The sequence below is a fragment of the Ipomoea nil genome, unplaced genomic scaffold (assembly GCF_001879475.1).
Source record: "Ipomoea nil cultivar Tokyo-kokei standard unplaced genomic scaffold, Asagao_1.1 scaffold1407, whole genome shotgun sequence".
In the NCBI taxonomy this organism is placed as follows: Eukaryota; Viridiplantae; Streptophyta; class Magnoliopsida; order Solanales; family Convolvulaceae; genus Ipomoea; species Ipomoea nil.
In genome coordinates, this window is record NW_017617835.1 from 3,600,515 (window position 1) to 3,616,966 (window position 16,452).

Below are 16,452 nucleotides of genomic sequence, written 5' to 3' on the forward strand. Positions count from 1 at the left end.
ATGCAAAATTGGACAGTAATGAGTTAGCAAGAATGGATGATGCATTTGATTGTGCGTCCCACCCAGCAGCGCAAGTCACGCCGCGAGGCCCTTCAATTTCTCCACTTTAAAGTGCACCATGGACGAGCTTTAAAGGAGCTTCACCATGGGCGTGATGAGTCCCCCCCAGTCCCACTACTGACTCTACTCTCTGCTACACTTCCACCTTTCCTCCTACATTGCCATTAATGGCGAAAAGTTTCTGTCTTTTCTTCTTCTTCTTCTTCGTGTTCCTTCTTCTCTCGAGCTTCTTCTTCTGCGCAGAGTCCTCGCCGTACGAAATAGAGGAACTGTCATGGCTGGACGGCGACGACCACGACGACGAGATCAGCATGGTCCAGAGCCGCCATGCATCCCTCAGAAGCTGCGATTTCTCCACCGGAAAATGGGTCTTTGATCAATCTTACCCTCTCTACGACCCCGCCCGTTGCCCATATCTTAGCACCGCCGTTTCGTGCTCGAAGAACGGCCGCCCCGATTCCGACTACCAAAAGTGGAAATGGAAGCCAGATGGCTGCACCATTCCCAGGTACTACTAATTTCCGGCCGACCACTCTCTTCTGCCGCCATTAATTTTGTCGCTTTTCATTATCTGCTTCTACCTTGAGCAAAAGTGTTTGATATTTAGGGACAACTCCACATAAGTTTGTTGGTTAGCCGGTTAACTTGGTAATTATAAGATTATAAGTTTGATTTCTACTCAAAGCGGCCTATTGGTTATTTTGTTCTTCTTGATTTGAGCTGGTTAGTTATGACAGGCTTGTTGACTACCTCAATCCAAGTTTATTTGTTCGTAGGCTAACTTGGTAACTACAATATTACCAGTTTGATTTCTAGCTAGAGCGGTCTATTGGACTTTTTGGTCATTAATTTGAGCCTATTAGCTATAAGCAACTTAGTCTGGTTTACCAACTCGACCTAAGTTGGTTGGTTAGGCAGTTAACTTTGTAACTATAAGATTACAAATTTGATTCTCAGAGAACAACCTATTGGTCTTTCTTGATTTGAACTAGTTAGCTATGAGCAATCTAGGCTGGTTTACCTAGTCAGTAACAAGGTGGGGTTTGCCTAGTACACACCTGAGGCTACGGTTTCTCTCGTCACTAAAGAAAAGAAGTGTTTGATATTTTTGGATATTGTAGGTTTGATGCATTGGAGTTTCTGGGGAGGATGAGGAGGAAAAGAATAATGCTTGTGGGTGATTCTATAATGAGGAATCAATGGGAGTCTCTTGTTTGCTTAGTACAATCTGTTATTCCCACTGATAGAAAGACTGTCACCTACAATGGACCTTCCATGGCTTTCCATGCTCTGGTAATTAACAACTTCCCAACTCAGATTAACTCCAAGTAATCTGGTTGTAATTGCTCATTGTACTAGGTTGTCTTTCTTGACTGCTAGCATCTACCTAGGTAGTTAATTACAAACCCTTGTGTGTTTCATAGGATTACGAGACATCCATTGAGTTCTGCTGGGCTCCATTCCTCGTGGAATTGAAGCAAGGAGCAGAAAACAAGAGAATACTGCATCTTGATTTGATAGAAGAGAATGCAAGGTACTGGAGAGGCTCTGATGTGCTTGTGTTTGATTCAGCTCATTGGTGGACTCATTCTCAAAACCGGAGCTCGTAAGTCTTGATTGAACTTCCTCTTAAACTTCTTCTTGATTTTAACTACTTAGAAGAGAATATGATTGTATGATTTTCAGGTGGGATTATATTATGGAGGGTACCAATTTCTTCAGATATATGAACCCTATGGTTGCCTATGAGAAAGGGCTCATGACATGGGCTAAATGGATAGACTTAAACGTCGATCCCAGGAAAAGCCGAGTCTTCTTCAGAAGCATGTCGCCTAAGCATAACAGGTAGCTAGGATGGTGAATATATGCATGAAATTATGTTTTGAAATCTTACGGTTTGCTGTGAATGGTTTGTTTAGAGAAAACGGGTGGAAATGTTTCAACGAGAGGGAGCCTCTGGAGCACTTTAGTCGCCCCCGAGTACCTCAACAGCTGGTGGTACTAAAACAGGTGCTGAGAAGGATGAACTTCCCGGTGTATTTGCAGGATATCAGTACAATGTCAGCGTTTAGAAGAGACGCTCATCCCTCCGTTTATGGTAAAGTCGTAGGTCAAGAAGAGAAGCAGCACCTCCGAGGCTACAAATCCGATTGTAGCCACTGGTGCCTTCCTGGCGTGCCCGATATTTGGAATGAGATGTTGAATGCCATGCTCTAGAGCCTTAGCTTGTCTCTAAGTGTGAAAGGTGTCTCATGCTGTATAAGCTCTAGGGATGGGTCATTGAGATCTCTTGTCTCAAAAGATCTGTTGAGTTTCTTTTCCCTTTTCTCTTTCTTTCTTTGTGAAAAGTTGTTGACTTGAGTTAATTGTGGCATTCTATGCACTAATGTTAATTGCAGCTTCTCACCTTCCATGAAATGATGGGTTCTCATTATGTTCTTTCTTCTCTTTTGGATGAAATGATGGTGTCATCTTCTAAAGCAATTTCTTACCATATATAACAAAATAAGACCGAAACAACCTAGACTAGTTTACCACTTTGTAATCCTTTGCCGGCTAGGATCAGAAGGCGAGATTTACCCACTGCACACTATCGAGTAGTGGTTGTGGGTTTCTCTCTTTATCAAAAACACATAGTTTACCTTCTTATGATCCTTTGCCGGTTAGGACCACAAGGTGGGGTCCACTAACTAGGACCACAAGTCAGGATTTATCTAATGCATACCGGTTAGGGCCACAAGGTAGGATCCACTAACTAGGACCACACGTCAAGATTTATCTAATGCATACCAGTTAGGACCACAAGGTGGGGTCCACTAACTAGGACCACAAGTCAGGATTTATCTAATGCATACTCTTAAGTAGTGATTACGAGTTTTCCTTGTCACACAAAACAAGAAAGATAGAATTTGCAGACTTATGACAGTAGTCTAAAGAAATATTTCTAACATTCAACTACTAAATCAAGAAACAGTGAAGAGATTGGGACAACAATTTGTCATAATCTAAGTACACAGCAAACTACTGAGGAACAAACCTCTTTCTCAGTTTATCAGCTTCCTTATCACTCAGCCCAAAAGCCTTCATCAGCAACTCTTCTTTTATGGAACTTCCAAACACAGCATTAGGGATTTTCACTAACCCTGGATTCTGGCTGTTGAAACTCCCCAGTATACTAGCAGGGGAATCACCAACATTCATCTGAAAATGAACCAGTCCCCTCGGGAACACCATCACCTCCCCCTTCTCCACAACTCTCGCGAAAACTCTGTTTGATGAATCAACAAACCCCGAATAGACCTTCCCCTCCAGCACAAACGCGGTCTCAGTGGCCCTGGGATGGTAATGTGGCACGTTAATCCCACCAGCATCAAAATCAGCACGAACAAACGACATGCCTAGTGTGTGCAGGCCTGGGAAGACAGCTGAGCTCACCGGGATGGATGCAAACCCGGTTTTCTTGAAATCCCCGGGGTTTTTAACGCCTGAATAGACAAAATCTTCAACTGTGACTAGGGATGAGTTCTTGCAAGATGGGAAGATTGATGAAAATTCGGGTATTGGTATGCAGTAGTCATGGACTGGATCAGGATCAGATGCCAAGGCTATGCAGCTCTGAAGGAGAAGAACTAAAAAAACTGTCATCTTAGTACTGAACATGGTTGGTACTATGTTCTTGTCTCAATATTCAAGAATGGCTAAAGATGGGTGATATGATTCTAAGGAATCAAGGGCGGGGCATTTAAACAAATAATTAGCACTCCACCCCCCAACTAACTTCTGCTTGGAATTTAATCTTCTTGAGCCTAAAGTCATGAGAGTGATTCTTCATGCACCAACTGGCAACTGCTGCTGTAGCTGTTGAGGAATATATATATTGAACCAAAAGAATTCTCTAGTAATTATTAGTAAGGCATGTACATACTGTGCTTTCCAAGTAAAGTAGTTTGCTTATAAATGAAGATACTATTATTATACCCTTATTCCCCAACTTGTAGCCATTGCCAACCTAATGGACTCCATGAACCCGCCCTCTATATGATAGTTCTAGTATATTCACGCAAGGTACCAAAGGTGCCAAGTGGGTGCGTGCTCTTCACGTGCCCACTATGTGATTAGAGTGATTGCCAGCCTAGTGAACAATCCAATTTTCCTCCCTTTTAATTTCAATTATTATTATTATATTATAAATAAATTGGAGATTTGGAGCCCACAAAAAAACTTGTAAAAAACATTACCATTAATGCGCTAAATGATATGAGATGATTTATCTGGTAAAAGACTGGATGACTAGTAGGCGAGAAGTGACCAAATGACCTTCCCCAACTTGAACAATTGAGTGTACCAAAACCTATTGGTTAGACTCAATAAAGTACAGATAATAACGCTAACAATGTCTCAGGAGTAGTTAGCTTGAACATGGCATTGCTTGTCTTGCTGCTGTTGTCTTGGTGCCAGATGATGGCACAATGTGAGGATTTCTGAAATTCTTTAATTGAATCTTGAAAGGTGGAGATCTGATATTCTCTTATATATTAAAAGACAAGTGAATATAATATCACACGATGTTCATCACAAGTCATAACTAGCCCATTTGACAAAAGCAAGATAAATGATGACTACAAACATGATGAGAACAAGAGCATATAGGCCACTTTAAGGGTGTATGTGTGTGTGGTGGTGGTTGGGGGGGGGGGGACCAAAGTAATAGTTCAGAAACCAATTGATTAGATCATGAACAAAACTCTGAACCACCTGCTGCACACACTTTATTCACCTACTCCAAACCTGAAAATTAATTTCTATACCAACCAAGCTTCCACGAGATTAAACTCTGACTATAATCAAATTCGAAAAAGGCATTCCACAACTGAAAGAAATTTTAGAAACTAATCAAGCAATGCTTGCACATACAATCTACTATAGGAGTTACCTTTGATGTAAACCAAAAGGCACATTCTATTACACCTTCACACATCATGATATCAAGTTGCCAAGCAAAGTAGAAAAGACTACTGTACTTTCTATGTATTAATGTATAGAGATTAGAGAACCAATATTTACATACCCGTAGAAGCTAAAACTTGAGACAGCAAAAATTGTTAGTGGAAATATAGGGTTTAAGACCATAACTACTAGGGTTACTATGTCCAACATCATTATTACTTTCAACATAAACAAAGAAACTCAATTACTATTCCCCTATTTTGAACGATGCAAACAATGGAAGTGAAACAAAACTCATAACGAAAACAAGGTCAAACTTGGAAAACAGTATTCTACATTCAATACACTTGTCCTCTTACAATAAGAACATGAGGAACAGTGCACAATGTGGTATATCTTGACAATCACAATCATCATTAGTAATGGGAGAATACAAGTGATGGTGAACATCACATGAAGTCGTGAACTAGAGAAGTGTATTTATGCAGTGCAGGTCACAAGTCTATTGATGATATGTATATAAAAGGGGAGAAGCACTGTAGCAGCATGCTTCATAGACACATACACACAGACATAGAGTAGGGGAGTTCTGTCTTTCGTTTACACATAAGGGCCGAATGAGGTGACTCGAGCCAATGCAGAGATTGGTAGAAAAGATGCTTGATTAGTCTGGCACAAGTCTCTCTGCTGATTAATAACTGTCTTCATCTGTTTCAGGCCTTCTAAGATAGTAACGTAGGCAATTTACAAGCACCTGCATTTCAGAAGTGAACTTCTAAGATGGGTGGGGGAGAGACAATAGAAAGAAAATTGAAAATATTGCTGCAAGCACATAAAAGAGTTAGTTTTATGAACTTGCATCCCATACTCTACCAAGGTCAACTAATTTCTCTAAGACATCAGTTTGATAGGTTGATACTCAACATGAAAAGTGGTGGGCTGTGTTGGTGTGCAATCTACTAAGGCCTTAGTGGTCGATGACTATGCATAAGTTCCTGATACAAGTATAAGCTACTTTATAAAATGCTAATTGATTATAGTTACCTGAGACAGGGAATCGTTTAATGCTGCCCCTCTATAACTGACATAAAACGTGTCTTTCGCTATAAGACCCTACATAGGGAAGAAGAGAAGGATAGTGCATAAGTAAGGATACAAATATATGAATTCACTTTCATACATATGTGGCATCTATAGAGCATACTTCTGTATCAATTTCCGCTGATTCAACATCAATATTAATATCAGCCATAATTTTGATTATTTCCATCAGCAACCCAGATCGATCAGCAGTTTCAACATATAGCATGCTGGAATGGACAAAAAAAGAATTCCTCATAAGCTTTATTATGTTAGCTCAACATATTGGTTAATGAGAACCACTTCACAATTTACAACACTGAACAAACTGAAAAATTCAGCATTATAACTCTCCATAGGAGTTATATTAGCATCTCAAAGAACACTCACCTCTTCTTAGTTCCTTCATTCTTGACATGTATGTGGGTTGCAACATCGACGTCAGGCTGCCATTAGTTGACAAGTCAAATTCCCAAGGTTATGAAACTGTAGCACCTCAAATAGATTACTCTCTCCCCCAGGGAAACCCAACCACAACCAAAAAGATGGAAAAAAAAAAAAAAAAAAAAAAAAAAAGATCCAGGCCCTCATTAGGCACAATCTTACAATCTAAATTCAATCAAAATCTGAACCCCAGCACCCAGCTATAACAATGACATATAAACAGTGACAATAATTATAATGAAGGAAGACAGAATATTGTAAAGAATCTGGGAGTCAAAAACTATTTATTTATTTATTTATTCTTTATGAGTCCACAACTATGAATCATGAGATAAATGACCTTTACTTTCAAGTTTCAACTGATATTTCATTTATGAGACAATAACTGTGAATCATGAGAATAAAATTCCAGCGAACATGAAAAATAAGAAACAAGAAAGGATTAAATCCATTGTTAAAGAGCATCCATAGAATGTATTGATTAAGAATAAACTTGTAGGGGGAAATGAGGATGTGGGAGATATAGTCTTCCCTGGGGCGTTGAAGAGTTCTGCAAAAGAGATGGTACAGATAGGAGGTTGTGAGTAGATAATTGAGCTAGCAGGTGGAAGAGAACAATGAAGAAAGCAGCAGGAAATCACTTATCTGTTATATAAGGGTATGCAATGAAAAAGCTGGACCTAAAAGTGGACAGAATGGGGAAGGGGTTTCCTTCCCAAATGGTGTTCTTTAGGGTAGAATTTTCTGCTGATCGTTCTGTTAGAATTCTAGGTAAAAGGTTCTGCTTTTGTGGCTTCAGCTCTATGCTTAGATATGGAAAGTTCCACCCCCCCCCACCCTAGCACCCCCCCCCCCCCCCCACACACACACACACAAAAGAAAGAAGAGAAAATAGTAGTAATGACTTTTATTTAATACAAAGCATAAAGGAGGACAATAATGAGGGGGAATCTTAAACAGATATCATACAAAATATACTGTGGCGTAACAAGAATATCAAATATATCTACACAGTACACAGAGAAGAGAAGGGTAAAGGGGTTGGATTAACTAATTTTTAGACTATCACCTTCTTTTCTGGTGCTTTTATTCCAAAAGCTTCACCCATTGCAAGCCGTTCACTGGACTCCTGATGGCACAAGAAGCTATAATTACTGAGAAGAAAGAACAGTATAAAGTACAGGTTTTCTAAGGGGTACATGAATAAACTTTTGGCACATAGGTTCTGGATAGCTTTAGAATTTATACAATAAGGGAATCACTTTGGTAAACATACCGGATGATATTTGATAAGGTTGTTGATGATGGTCAAACGAATCCTTTCCAGCAAATCAGGATCTTCAACTTTTCTCCCAGTTGCTCTAAGGAGCAATAACTACAATCCATTAAATATGGGGAAAAAAAAGTGTAGGAAGGTAACTCTGTTATCTATTAACTTCCTAGCACTTTTGGAGTATTACAAACCATTTTGAAGCATGGTTCTATACTTCTATACATAAATTTTCATTAGATATACATCAAAGCCACATCCCCATAATACAAGTATAGGAAAAAAATTATCTTGCTTCTAGCTGGTATTTTAAAGTTACACAATTTTCTTGTGGCACTTTATGAAGAAGTATGGCACTCTCGGCATCTTTCCCGTAGATATTATAGCTTTTTTTAATTGAAACAATGATAAAAATTTATTACAAATGAATCAAAGTACACATTACAACGGAAAGATCACAAAGTCAGCTCAAATAAACAAAATCAAACAGCCAGAAAAAACAAAAAAAAAAAAAAAACAAAAAACAAAAACAAAAAACAAAACAAAAATAGCAAAACAAAAACAAAAACAAAACAAAACAAAACAAAACAAAAAAAACAAAAAAAAAAAAAACAAAACCTCAGTGTGCAGACAAAACCATAAAATTTTGTGGGAAAAAAAAAAATCAAATACACAACTCAAGGCCACCAACACTATTTGTCTACCTTCCTAAGCACGTTGCTTTGCATCACCATTGCTACAGTAAACACCATTGGCCACCGTCCTCCAACCTTCTTCATGCTTAAACCTTGCTGGAAAACTGACACCAAACGCCACCATCCTCTCCCAAACTTCTATCACCCCAAAAACCTCCAAATTCAAGGCTACCACATACGCAATCTCTAGATCCACCATAAGCTCCACCACCAAAAAAACCTCACAACCACAATTTTCACCACCTTCCTCTCTCAACCCCATCAACATCACCACCTCTTTCAACCTGCACCCCTCCACCTCCATGAACCAAATGACCCAAAAAATCACATGGATACAACCTTCAAAAGTGATTCGCCAAAACAGCTCACCACAGCTGAAAAAACTCCACCATCTTAAGCTCTTATAAGCATGGTTGCAAAAATCGCGCCTAGGCGCTAGGCGCCCGGCCGCCGCCGCGAAGAAGGCCGGAATCGGCCTCCTCCGCGGCCGGCCGGCTAGGCGACCGCCTAACCGGCTGAACCGGCGCTTTAATTTTTTTATTTTTTTTATTTTTATTTTTTTTTTTTTTGCGTTTTAAATTGCGAAAAGTTCGGGAAGGCATAACTTTTGACTCGGTTGTCCGTTTTGAACAATTTTTTTTTTCAAATCGCGTATTTTTTCGAGATCTATCCACCACAAACAGCCGAAGGCGGTTTGGTCCACTAATTTCTCAAAAAAATGCTTCTTTAGCTCTTAATTTTAGTTTTTTTTATGTATTTAGATGGTTTAAACAATCTTTTGAACACTTTTACAACCACTTTCGTAAATAGTTTCTAAGAAATAACTATGGAAACCTTATGTTTTATGACTAAATTTTAAAAATTTTTAATTTTTAATTTTATTTTTAATTAAAAATAAATAAAATAAAAAAAATCGGCGCCTAGGCGCCCCCTTGCCGCCTAGGGGGCGCCTAACGTGTTTTGCAACATTGCTTATAAGTCACAAAACCTGGAAGAGACAAGGATCCCTCCTCCAACAGGAAAAAGGACAAAAAGAGAGAAGCAGACATGCCTACCGTCCTCCCTGGTGGCCAGAGACACCAGCAGGAGGCAAAACTCCAAAAGTATACAGTGAGAGAGATTGAGATTTAGAGAGATTTTCTCTCTCTCTCGCTCCACACATTCTCCCTCAAACTCAGCCAGGTTACATATGCAACATTAAGAGTAACATGCCAAAAATAAAACAAAAATGACAAAGAAAGAATCAAGGTCTTTAAAATGCCAAGTGTAACTGAATTATGGGTGCAACATGGACTAAAAATAAAATTTGATTGAACTAATTGTTCATCCCACTATAGTACCATGGTAGCAATGCCTTTTCCAAAATAATAAGTTGGTTACTTACATCCGAGTAATGAGAAACCTAGTCCTTTTCACTGTGCCCTCAGTAGTAACAAAGCCTTTATTCACATCCAAGCCTAAATCTTTCAGAGACTTTATCTGCACTAGAAGAGAAAGTACCAACTCATTAGTTAAGCACTATCCAATTGTTCCTTAAGACAGCAGCAAAAACTGAGATTCTTCAAAAAGATATATTCCACAAAGAAAAAATTAAAAGTTTTTTTTTTTTTTAAATAGCTAAAATGATAGTGACGTGGAAAATAATAATATCCTACACCTCTTTTAATGTTCATGTCACTTTTATAAGCTTTCAATACTACTCGTAGTTCCATTCCACTTGAACAACACCAAAATTTGGATAAAGACTATAAACAGAGAGGATGAAATAAATGAAGTTACTGAACAGCATGCATAACGGCTCATAAAAAACCAAGGTGTGCCCAATGGTGCAAAAATGGTTACATCCTGTGAATGAATTGTTTTGTCTTATTTATGATATTCTTTTCACATTTCAGAGAAGTGCATAATTAATCAGGTACTCCATGACTTCACCGTATCAATAAGGGCACCGAGGCGATCTCCAAAGCTAAGTTCCACAGCAGTTGCATCACTTTCAGGATCTTGAATTATCTGAACAATTGGTGTTGGAACAAGAGAAGAGTCCTGTTCATGCTTTTGAAATATTAATGTGTTTTCTGAGGCATGAGTTTTACAATGAATATAAATGAGTAGAAACTAAAAACTATAAAAAGATCAGAGCCTTAAATAATTTTTTTTAAATAAAATTAAATAATAATAATAATAATAATAATAATAATAAAAATTAAAAAAAAATTAAAAAAAAATTAAAAAAAAAAAAAAAAAAAAAAAGAGGAGATTTTCAAGATTCCTAAACCCAACTCTTGCCTTATTACTTTTTCTCTGAGCATTCAGTGCCTTTCTATAAGAAGTTTAATGAATTAATGGATATGGCATGCAAGATAGCAAAGCCAAAAGCTTAATGACAAGTGACCCAACAGTCTATGTAACTATTTTTCAGATAACTAAATAGTTGGTTTAACCAACCACCTCTAGTCTAAGTGGAAGGAGTTTAGTTCCCTTTAAGGAAGGTCTCGGGTTCAAATATTGTGAATGAAGCCTTATCTGCTCCAAGACCTTGAAATACTAAAAATCTGGTCTCCAATTTCAAGGCATTGAAAAATGGCTCAGGAAGTGTTCTTTCCTTCATTTTAATATCTCTTATTCACAATGAACTCAGATTCTGGCTTTGGCAATGAAAAATGATAAGAGTCAAACTTGGAAAATGCTTAGAAAGCTCAACAAGACTTGGACATTATTCCAAATTCTCTTTATACTAGTGTAAAGCAATAGGAAATCCAAAACATCAATAAACATCAGCAATTTTGGTAAAAAGATGCACACTAGTATTTACTATGTCACATAATGGCACATGTTCAAGCAATCAATCAGAGAAAAACATCATATACAGAAGCTGGAAAAGGAGTTTGACTCACCATTGCTTGTGAAAGACTGGATGATTCCACGCCATCTATAGTACAAGAAACAGCAACCCTGTAAAATTCCTTACACAATATTCATATCACCAGGTCAACAGAGACGATATAAACATTTATCTATGAATCCAACTTGCAATTTGCACATTGAAGTATTGAACTATTAGTTGCAGTTCAGAATAATAAATGTGAATCACGTGATCATCTTTCAGTGCTTGTTCAAATAAATCAGCATATCAAACAAATAGTAGTTTGCTAAGAAACGATTATGTATTTATGTGATTAAATTTTGTCAGAATTTATTGATTCCAAACAAATATCGATACATACCATATAGAATGCTAACGCTTTACATACTAATAACAGCAGCTAATAATTAGCCAGTAATCCACCAGCTACTTAACAGATTAAATCGAAATGCACAGATTGTTCTCTCTCTCGCTGGACAGGAAAATACACAAGTATATGCAACAATTGAAAACTAATAACAGCAAAAGCGAAAGGAAAATTTTAAGTGTTCTTTTTGTCTTGTTTTTTTTCTTTTTTTACTTTTTCCTGGGAAAAGTAGCGGTTCCAGAGCGGGAAATTCCACGGTGAAGCGGAAAGCAGAGCTTGGAGAGCGTGAACTGCTGATCGGCGGCATCGGATCCTGCGTCGGGAAATGCCGATCGCGGCGGAGCAAAGGCTGCAGTCAAGAAAGCGTTGGCTATGGCCATTGGGAATGACAGGGAGGCGCTGATTATAGAGCGAAAGTAGGAAAAATGCCAAAAAGCTGCTGTAATGAGATTTTTATATTTGGAGCTCCGAACGGCGTTAGACGGTTAGCGGGTTAGGTGCTTTGTGGCGTCAGCTTTTGGGGCCCACAGAGGAATATGCTCTTAAAATATATATGGATTTTTTTTTTAAAGGAAAAATAACTTTTATTAATAAAGATATGCAAACAATCAAGAATAGAAGATAATCAAACACTAGAATCAGCTTGAGAACGAGCTGCTCTTATTAAAGCGTGTACAAATTTATTCGCTGATTGAGGGATAAACTGACAAGACACCTCTTCAAAGTGTGGATTATTGTCTTTTGTTCATTCACATTTTAATTTTTTATATTGTTAAATTAATTTTGACATGTACAAAATTACAATTGAATTTTATATACAAAGATCAATGATAGATTTAAATATTTATCTTACAAAATATAAATATTTTTAAAAAGTAATATAGAAAAGTACTCCGTAAATTAATTGCAGCTTTTATTTTAAAAACTAGCCTCCATACATAATTCACAAAAAAAAAAAAAACACAATATTAATGTCCAATGTTAAATAAATAAATAAATAAATAAATAAATAAATAAATAAATATATATATATATATATATATATATATATATATATGATCAAATGAGTATCAAAAATGTACATTTCATTTAAATAAGTCAATGACTATGATTTAATTCTATGTAATAGATTTAATTTTTCTGTGATATTTTCATACTTAATTTATTGTACATTCTTTGTTATATATATAAGAGACTGATCAAATAAAATTTTACTTAAAATAATAATTATATATATATGACTTCTTCTTTTTTTTTAAGGTAATTATATATATGATTTTTTTTTGAATGCTAATGGCTCTTACTTAAAATAATAATTATATATATATGACTTCTTCTTTCTCAATCTACTGAAACACAGAGATTAATTTATTGTACATTCTTTGTTATATATATAAGAGACTGATCAAATAAAATTTTACTTAAAATAATAATTATATATATATGACTTCTTCTTTTTTTTTAAGGTAATTATATATATGATTTTTTTTTGAATGCTAATGGCTCTTACTTAAAATAATAATTATATATATATGACTTCTTCTTTCTCAATCTACTGAAACACAGAGAACCAATAACGCCTCCACTGAGGCTCGAACTTACAACCTTCCAAATGGAAATTCAACTCGGATACCATTAGATCACATAATCTTGGTTATATATATATATATATATATATATATATATATATATATATATATATGACTTAATATTGGTCAAATTTAGAATGAGAGCTCTACATCTATCACTCAAACACATCACACATCAAGAGGGCGATGTTACATTGTGGTGGGTGCTTTGAATCATTAATCATAGAGTTCAGATGAGGATAAATGTTTACGGATAGATGCAATTGTCAATCATAATCACGGCTAAGAAATGGCGAGAATTTGCAATTAATGGAACTTCGTGGAGAAAAAAGAATTAGAGAAAAGCACAAGGACTTTCCAGAGAAATCTTTGGATTCTTTGCTAGTTGTACTTTGCTTCTTCCTGTTGATATCGCCATCGAGGCCACAGATCAGAGCCAAACAGCCCATACGCTCCATTGCATCTGCTCTTCCGTTCAGTGATCGACCGGTGAATTTCTCTTCATTTTATATTCAGAAAAGTCACTCGAACTCTCTCAGTTTTTCACTTCTGCACAGCATTTACTTCATTTTCTTCAGAAGCTGTGTTGTTTCTTCAGGAAACTTAAAATGGGTGTCGGAATTTCTGTGCTGGTAGGGATAAAGGCAGCAACTTTATTCATAATTTTTGTGTATCTTAGGAATCTTGGTTTCGTTCTGTTATCATTCCCTGTTCTCTATGCATCACTTATATCTTTATTGGTTTCAATAGCCTCTAACCCATTAATCAATCTCCCAATCCTATTGGGCAAAGGCTCTGATGGGACTTTCCCACTATGGTCCCTTGTCATGTTCAGCCCATACTTGTACTTTGTGAGGGCCTTCTCAGCATTGAGAAGACTGAGAAGTGGGGAGCCTCCTTATTCTGAGATATGTGAGGGTTTGTATGTAGGGGGGTGGCCTTCTTCACCTGATAAACTGCCACCAGGTAGACCTGCTATTATTGATTGTACTTGTGAGTTGCCAAGGAAGTTGGAGCTCTCTGGAAATCATGCATACTTCTGTGTTCCAACATGGGATACTAGGTCACCCCAGCCAGCTGATATTGAGGCTGCTGTGAAATGGGCTTGTCGAAAAAGAGCTCAGAAGATCCCGGTTTTTGTTCATTGTGCATATGGTATTGTGATCAACTCTCAGCTTCTGTTAACACCTTTTATGATTGAGTTTTATTTGGTAGTAAAATATGTTTGCTGATATGCTTGGCATTAGATTGAATGGTGAACATGTGTTTGATATAGCATATAAAACTGCTTATTGACTTTCTTCAGATTGTATTTCCTCTTCTTTTGTGGTCCTTTTGTTATATGTTCTTGTTTTGTGTTGGCGGTATTTTGGTGGATGGGGGCGGGGAGTTTGTCAAATATCATTATATGTTGAGCTGTAACTGAAACCTCAGTCATCGAGTAAGTGGGTAACTAACTGAGAACAAAATTTCATCCAAGTTCTGGACTTTTGCCTAGCGCTTTCTTGCAAGACTGGATTCAAGTGACACAAACGGAACTGCCTATGCCATTTTTGCTAAATGTATCATATAATGTCATAGGAAACCTCAAGAAAATATATCTTAGGGTTTCATGCATTTACATTCTCTGTCTCGGATGATCATTTTCATTAATGGGGTTTATATTTGCACATTTAGATGTGTATGACCTGCCTATCTGTCCAGCTAAACTTTTTTTTTTCTCCTTTGAAAACGGTAAATAAGTAGATAAACATTTAGATGTGTATGACATTCATTAATGTTTTTGCAGTGTGTAGATTTTAAACAATAGCTTGTTAAAATAGTTGATGAATCCCGCTTTACTGCCATACTTGTATGCCTTGCTTAAGCAGTTAACCCCCTTGTATGTTGTATCATATTGAAATTGACTTGAACAGCATGGTAAGAATAATCGGTACTGAAGTGCTAAACTTCCCCTTTTGATCATAATAAATGTCTCTCAAAGACTCTTAAATCCTTTCAGTTCTGTTATGTAACACATTACACAGTGGTTTCTTGTTAGAAAAGAACATACTTTTACTATGTTAAGAGTCCAAGTAGGAATAGACAAAGGGGTGCTTTTGTACTCGTAAGGAAAAGGCATAACTAAGAGAGTGGAAATTCAGTAGTTTTTGCAAGCTTCCTTATTATCGTGAAAAGCAGCTTTCACCATTTGTTTGTTGAGGTCTGTAGAGACTAATATTAGATAGCAATACAGCATTAACAAGTGCTTTTCAATAAGCTAAAAACGGTTTTCAACGACGTCGACATACGCTTCTGTTTGTTTGTTTGTTTGTTTGTTTGTTGAGATTTTGGTTTTTGGTTAAGCCGAATGGTTAATTCCATTGATCATGTGCCTTTTCCTTCTTATTTGAGTTCTCAATTAAGATACATAGTGATTTAGAAACCTTATTCCTATTGAAATCAAGAACTTACGAACGATACTTATGTATACATCACTATATGCTTCCTCTAGGTCATGGGCGAAGTGTTGCAGTCATGTGCGCGCTGTTAGTAGCTCTGGGCATTGCAGACGACTGGAAAACTGCTGAAAAGTTTATCCGAGAAAGGAGGCCTTATATCAGGATGAACGCTCTCCACCGCAAAGCTTTAGAAGAATGGTCAAAGGATCGGATCTCTTTTCCCCAGAAACCCCAGAAACATGAAGTTGGTGTTAGTTCCGTGATTATGTCTAGTCATACTGAACACTCCTGATCCTACTGGCTTGGCATCATAGTGCAGTTGACTCCTTTTCATAGTTGTATATTGAAGTTAACATTATCCACACCATACCCATTATTTGGCATCTTTCATATCAGAGATGTGTTCTGAAGGGATTCTTAATATGTGTGTTTGAGATGTTTAAATAGATTTTACTTCAAATTGTCCACTTTTACTACTTAAACCATGTCTTTGTGCCTAAAATTTCTTCAAGCTTTAATGGATATATGAACAAGGTTGATCAAATTCGAGCTCGAGCCACTATAACTATTTCGAGCTCAAACTAAAGCCTGTCTAGATTCAATCTCTATCCAACACTAAGATGATTCTGTCCACCTTCAATTCAAGGTAGATGAAAACCAACAAAGCAATTAACACTGCATTATACTGACAGAGTA

The 16,452-nt window shown here is 37.0% G+C and overlaps 5 protein-coding genes across 7 annotated transcripts; 2 read left to right on the forward strand and 3 right to left on the reverse strand.

The window, feature by feature from the left end:
• Positions 1 to 2,499, forward strand: LOC109186398 (protein trichome birefringence-like 36). The gene is made up of 6 exons (XM_019336359.1): positions 1 to 146; positions 179 to 568; positions 1,182 to 1,353; positions 1,485 to 1,666; positions 1,747 to 1,905; positions 1,980 to 2,499. The coding sequence occupies exons 1-6, from the start codon at positions 37 to 39 to the stop codon at positions 2,275 to 2,277; spliced, it is 1,311 nt and encodes a 436-aa protein (XP_019191904.1). The 5' UTR covers positions 1 to 36; the 3' UTR covers positions 2,278 to 2,499.
• Positions 2,500 to 2,986: 487 nt separating this feature from the next.
• Positions 2,987 to 3,933, reverse strand: LOC109186404 (germin-like protein subfamily 3 member 2). Its single transcript, XM_019336365.1, has one exon. It carries the CDS (start codon positions 3,718 to 3,720, stop codon positions 3,082 to 3,084), a length of 639 nt encoding a protein of 212 aa, XP_019191910.1. The 5' UTR covers positions 3,721 to 3,933; the 3' UTR covers positions 2,987 to 3,081.
• Positions 3,934 to 5,301: 1,368 nt separating this feature from the next.
• On the reverse strand, positions 5,302 to 12,165 carry LOC109186402 (ACT domain-containing protein ACR12). Of its 2 annotated transcripts, XR_002055134.1 has the most exons (11): positions 11,940 to 12,165; positions 11,391 to 11,448; positions 10,429 to 10,539; positions 9,881 to 9,975; positions 7,808 to 7,892; positions 7,601 to 7,660; positions 6,478 to 6,533; positions 6,212 to 6,317; positions 6,052 to 6,120; positions 5,527 to 5,761; positions 5,302 to 5,496 (listed from the first exon to the last, which is right to left on the reverse strand). XR_002055134.1 is itself a non-coding variant. In XM_019336362.1 (10 exons), the coding sequence occupies exons 1-10, from the start codon at positions 12,104 to 12,106 to the stop codon at positions 5,699 to 5,701; spliced, it is 870 nt and encodes a 289-aa protein (XP_019191907.1). In that variant the 5' UTR covers positions 12,107 to 12,165; the 3' UTR covers positions 5,302 to 5,698. The 2 variants fall into 2 exon arrangements, 1 of the variants encoding a protein (XP_019191907.1); XM_019336362.1 differs by having other exon boundaries at positions 5,302 to 5,761.
• LOC109186405 lies at positions 8,400 to 9,874 on the reverse strand. Of its 2 annotated transcripts, none has more exons than XM_019336367.1 (2): positions 9,476 to 9,874; positions 8,400 to 8,904 (listed from the first exon to the last, which is right to left on the reverse strand). In XM_019336367.1, the coding sequence occupies exons 1-2, from the start codon at positions 9,543 to 9,545 to the stop codon at positions 8,510 to 8,512; spliced, it is 465 nt and encodes a 154-aa protein (XP_019191912.1). In that variant the 5' UTR covers positions 9,546 to 9,874; the 3' UTR covers positions 8,400 to 8,509. The 2 variants fall into 2 exon arrangements, with proteins under 2 accessions (XP_019191912.1, XP_019191911.1); XM_019336366.1 differs by having other exon boundaries at positions 8,400 to 8,896; positions 9,468 to 9,874.
• Positions 12,166 to 13,710: 1,545 nt separating the features above from the next.
• LOC109186403 lies at positions 13,711 to 16,238 on the forward strand. Its single transcript, XM_019336364.1, has 2 exons — positions 13,711 to 14,470; positions 15,810 to 16,238. Exons 1-2 carry the CDS (start codon positions 13,924 to 13,926, stop codon positions 16,046 to 16,048), a joined length of 786 nt encoding a protein of 261 aa, XP_019191909.1. The 5' UTR covers positions 13,711 to 13,923; the 3' UTR covers positions 16,049 to 16,238.
• Positions 16,239 to 16,452: the final 214 nt, after the last annotated feature.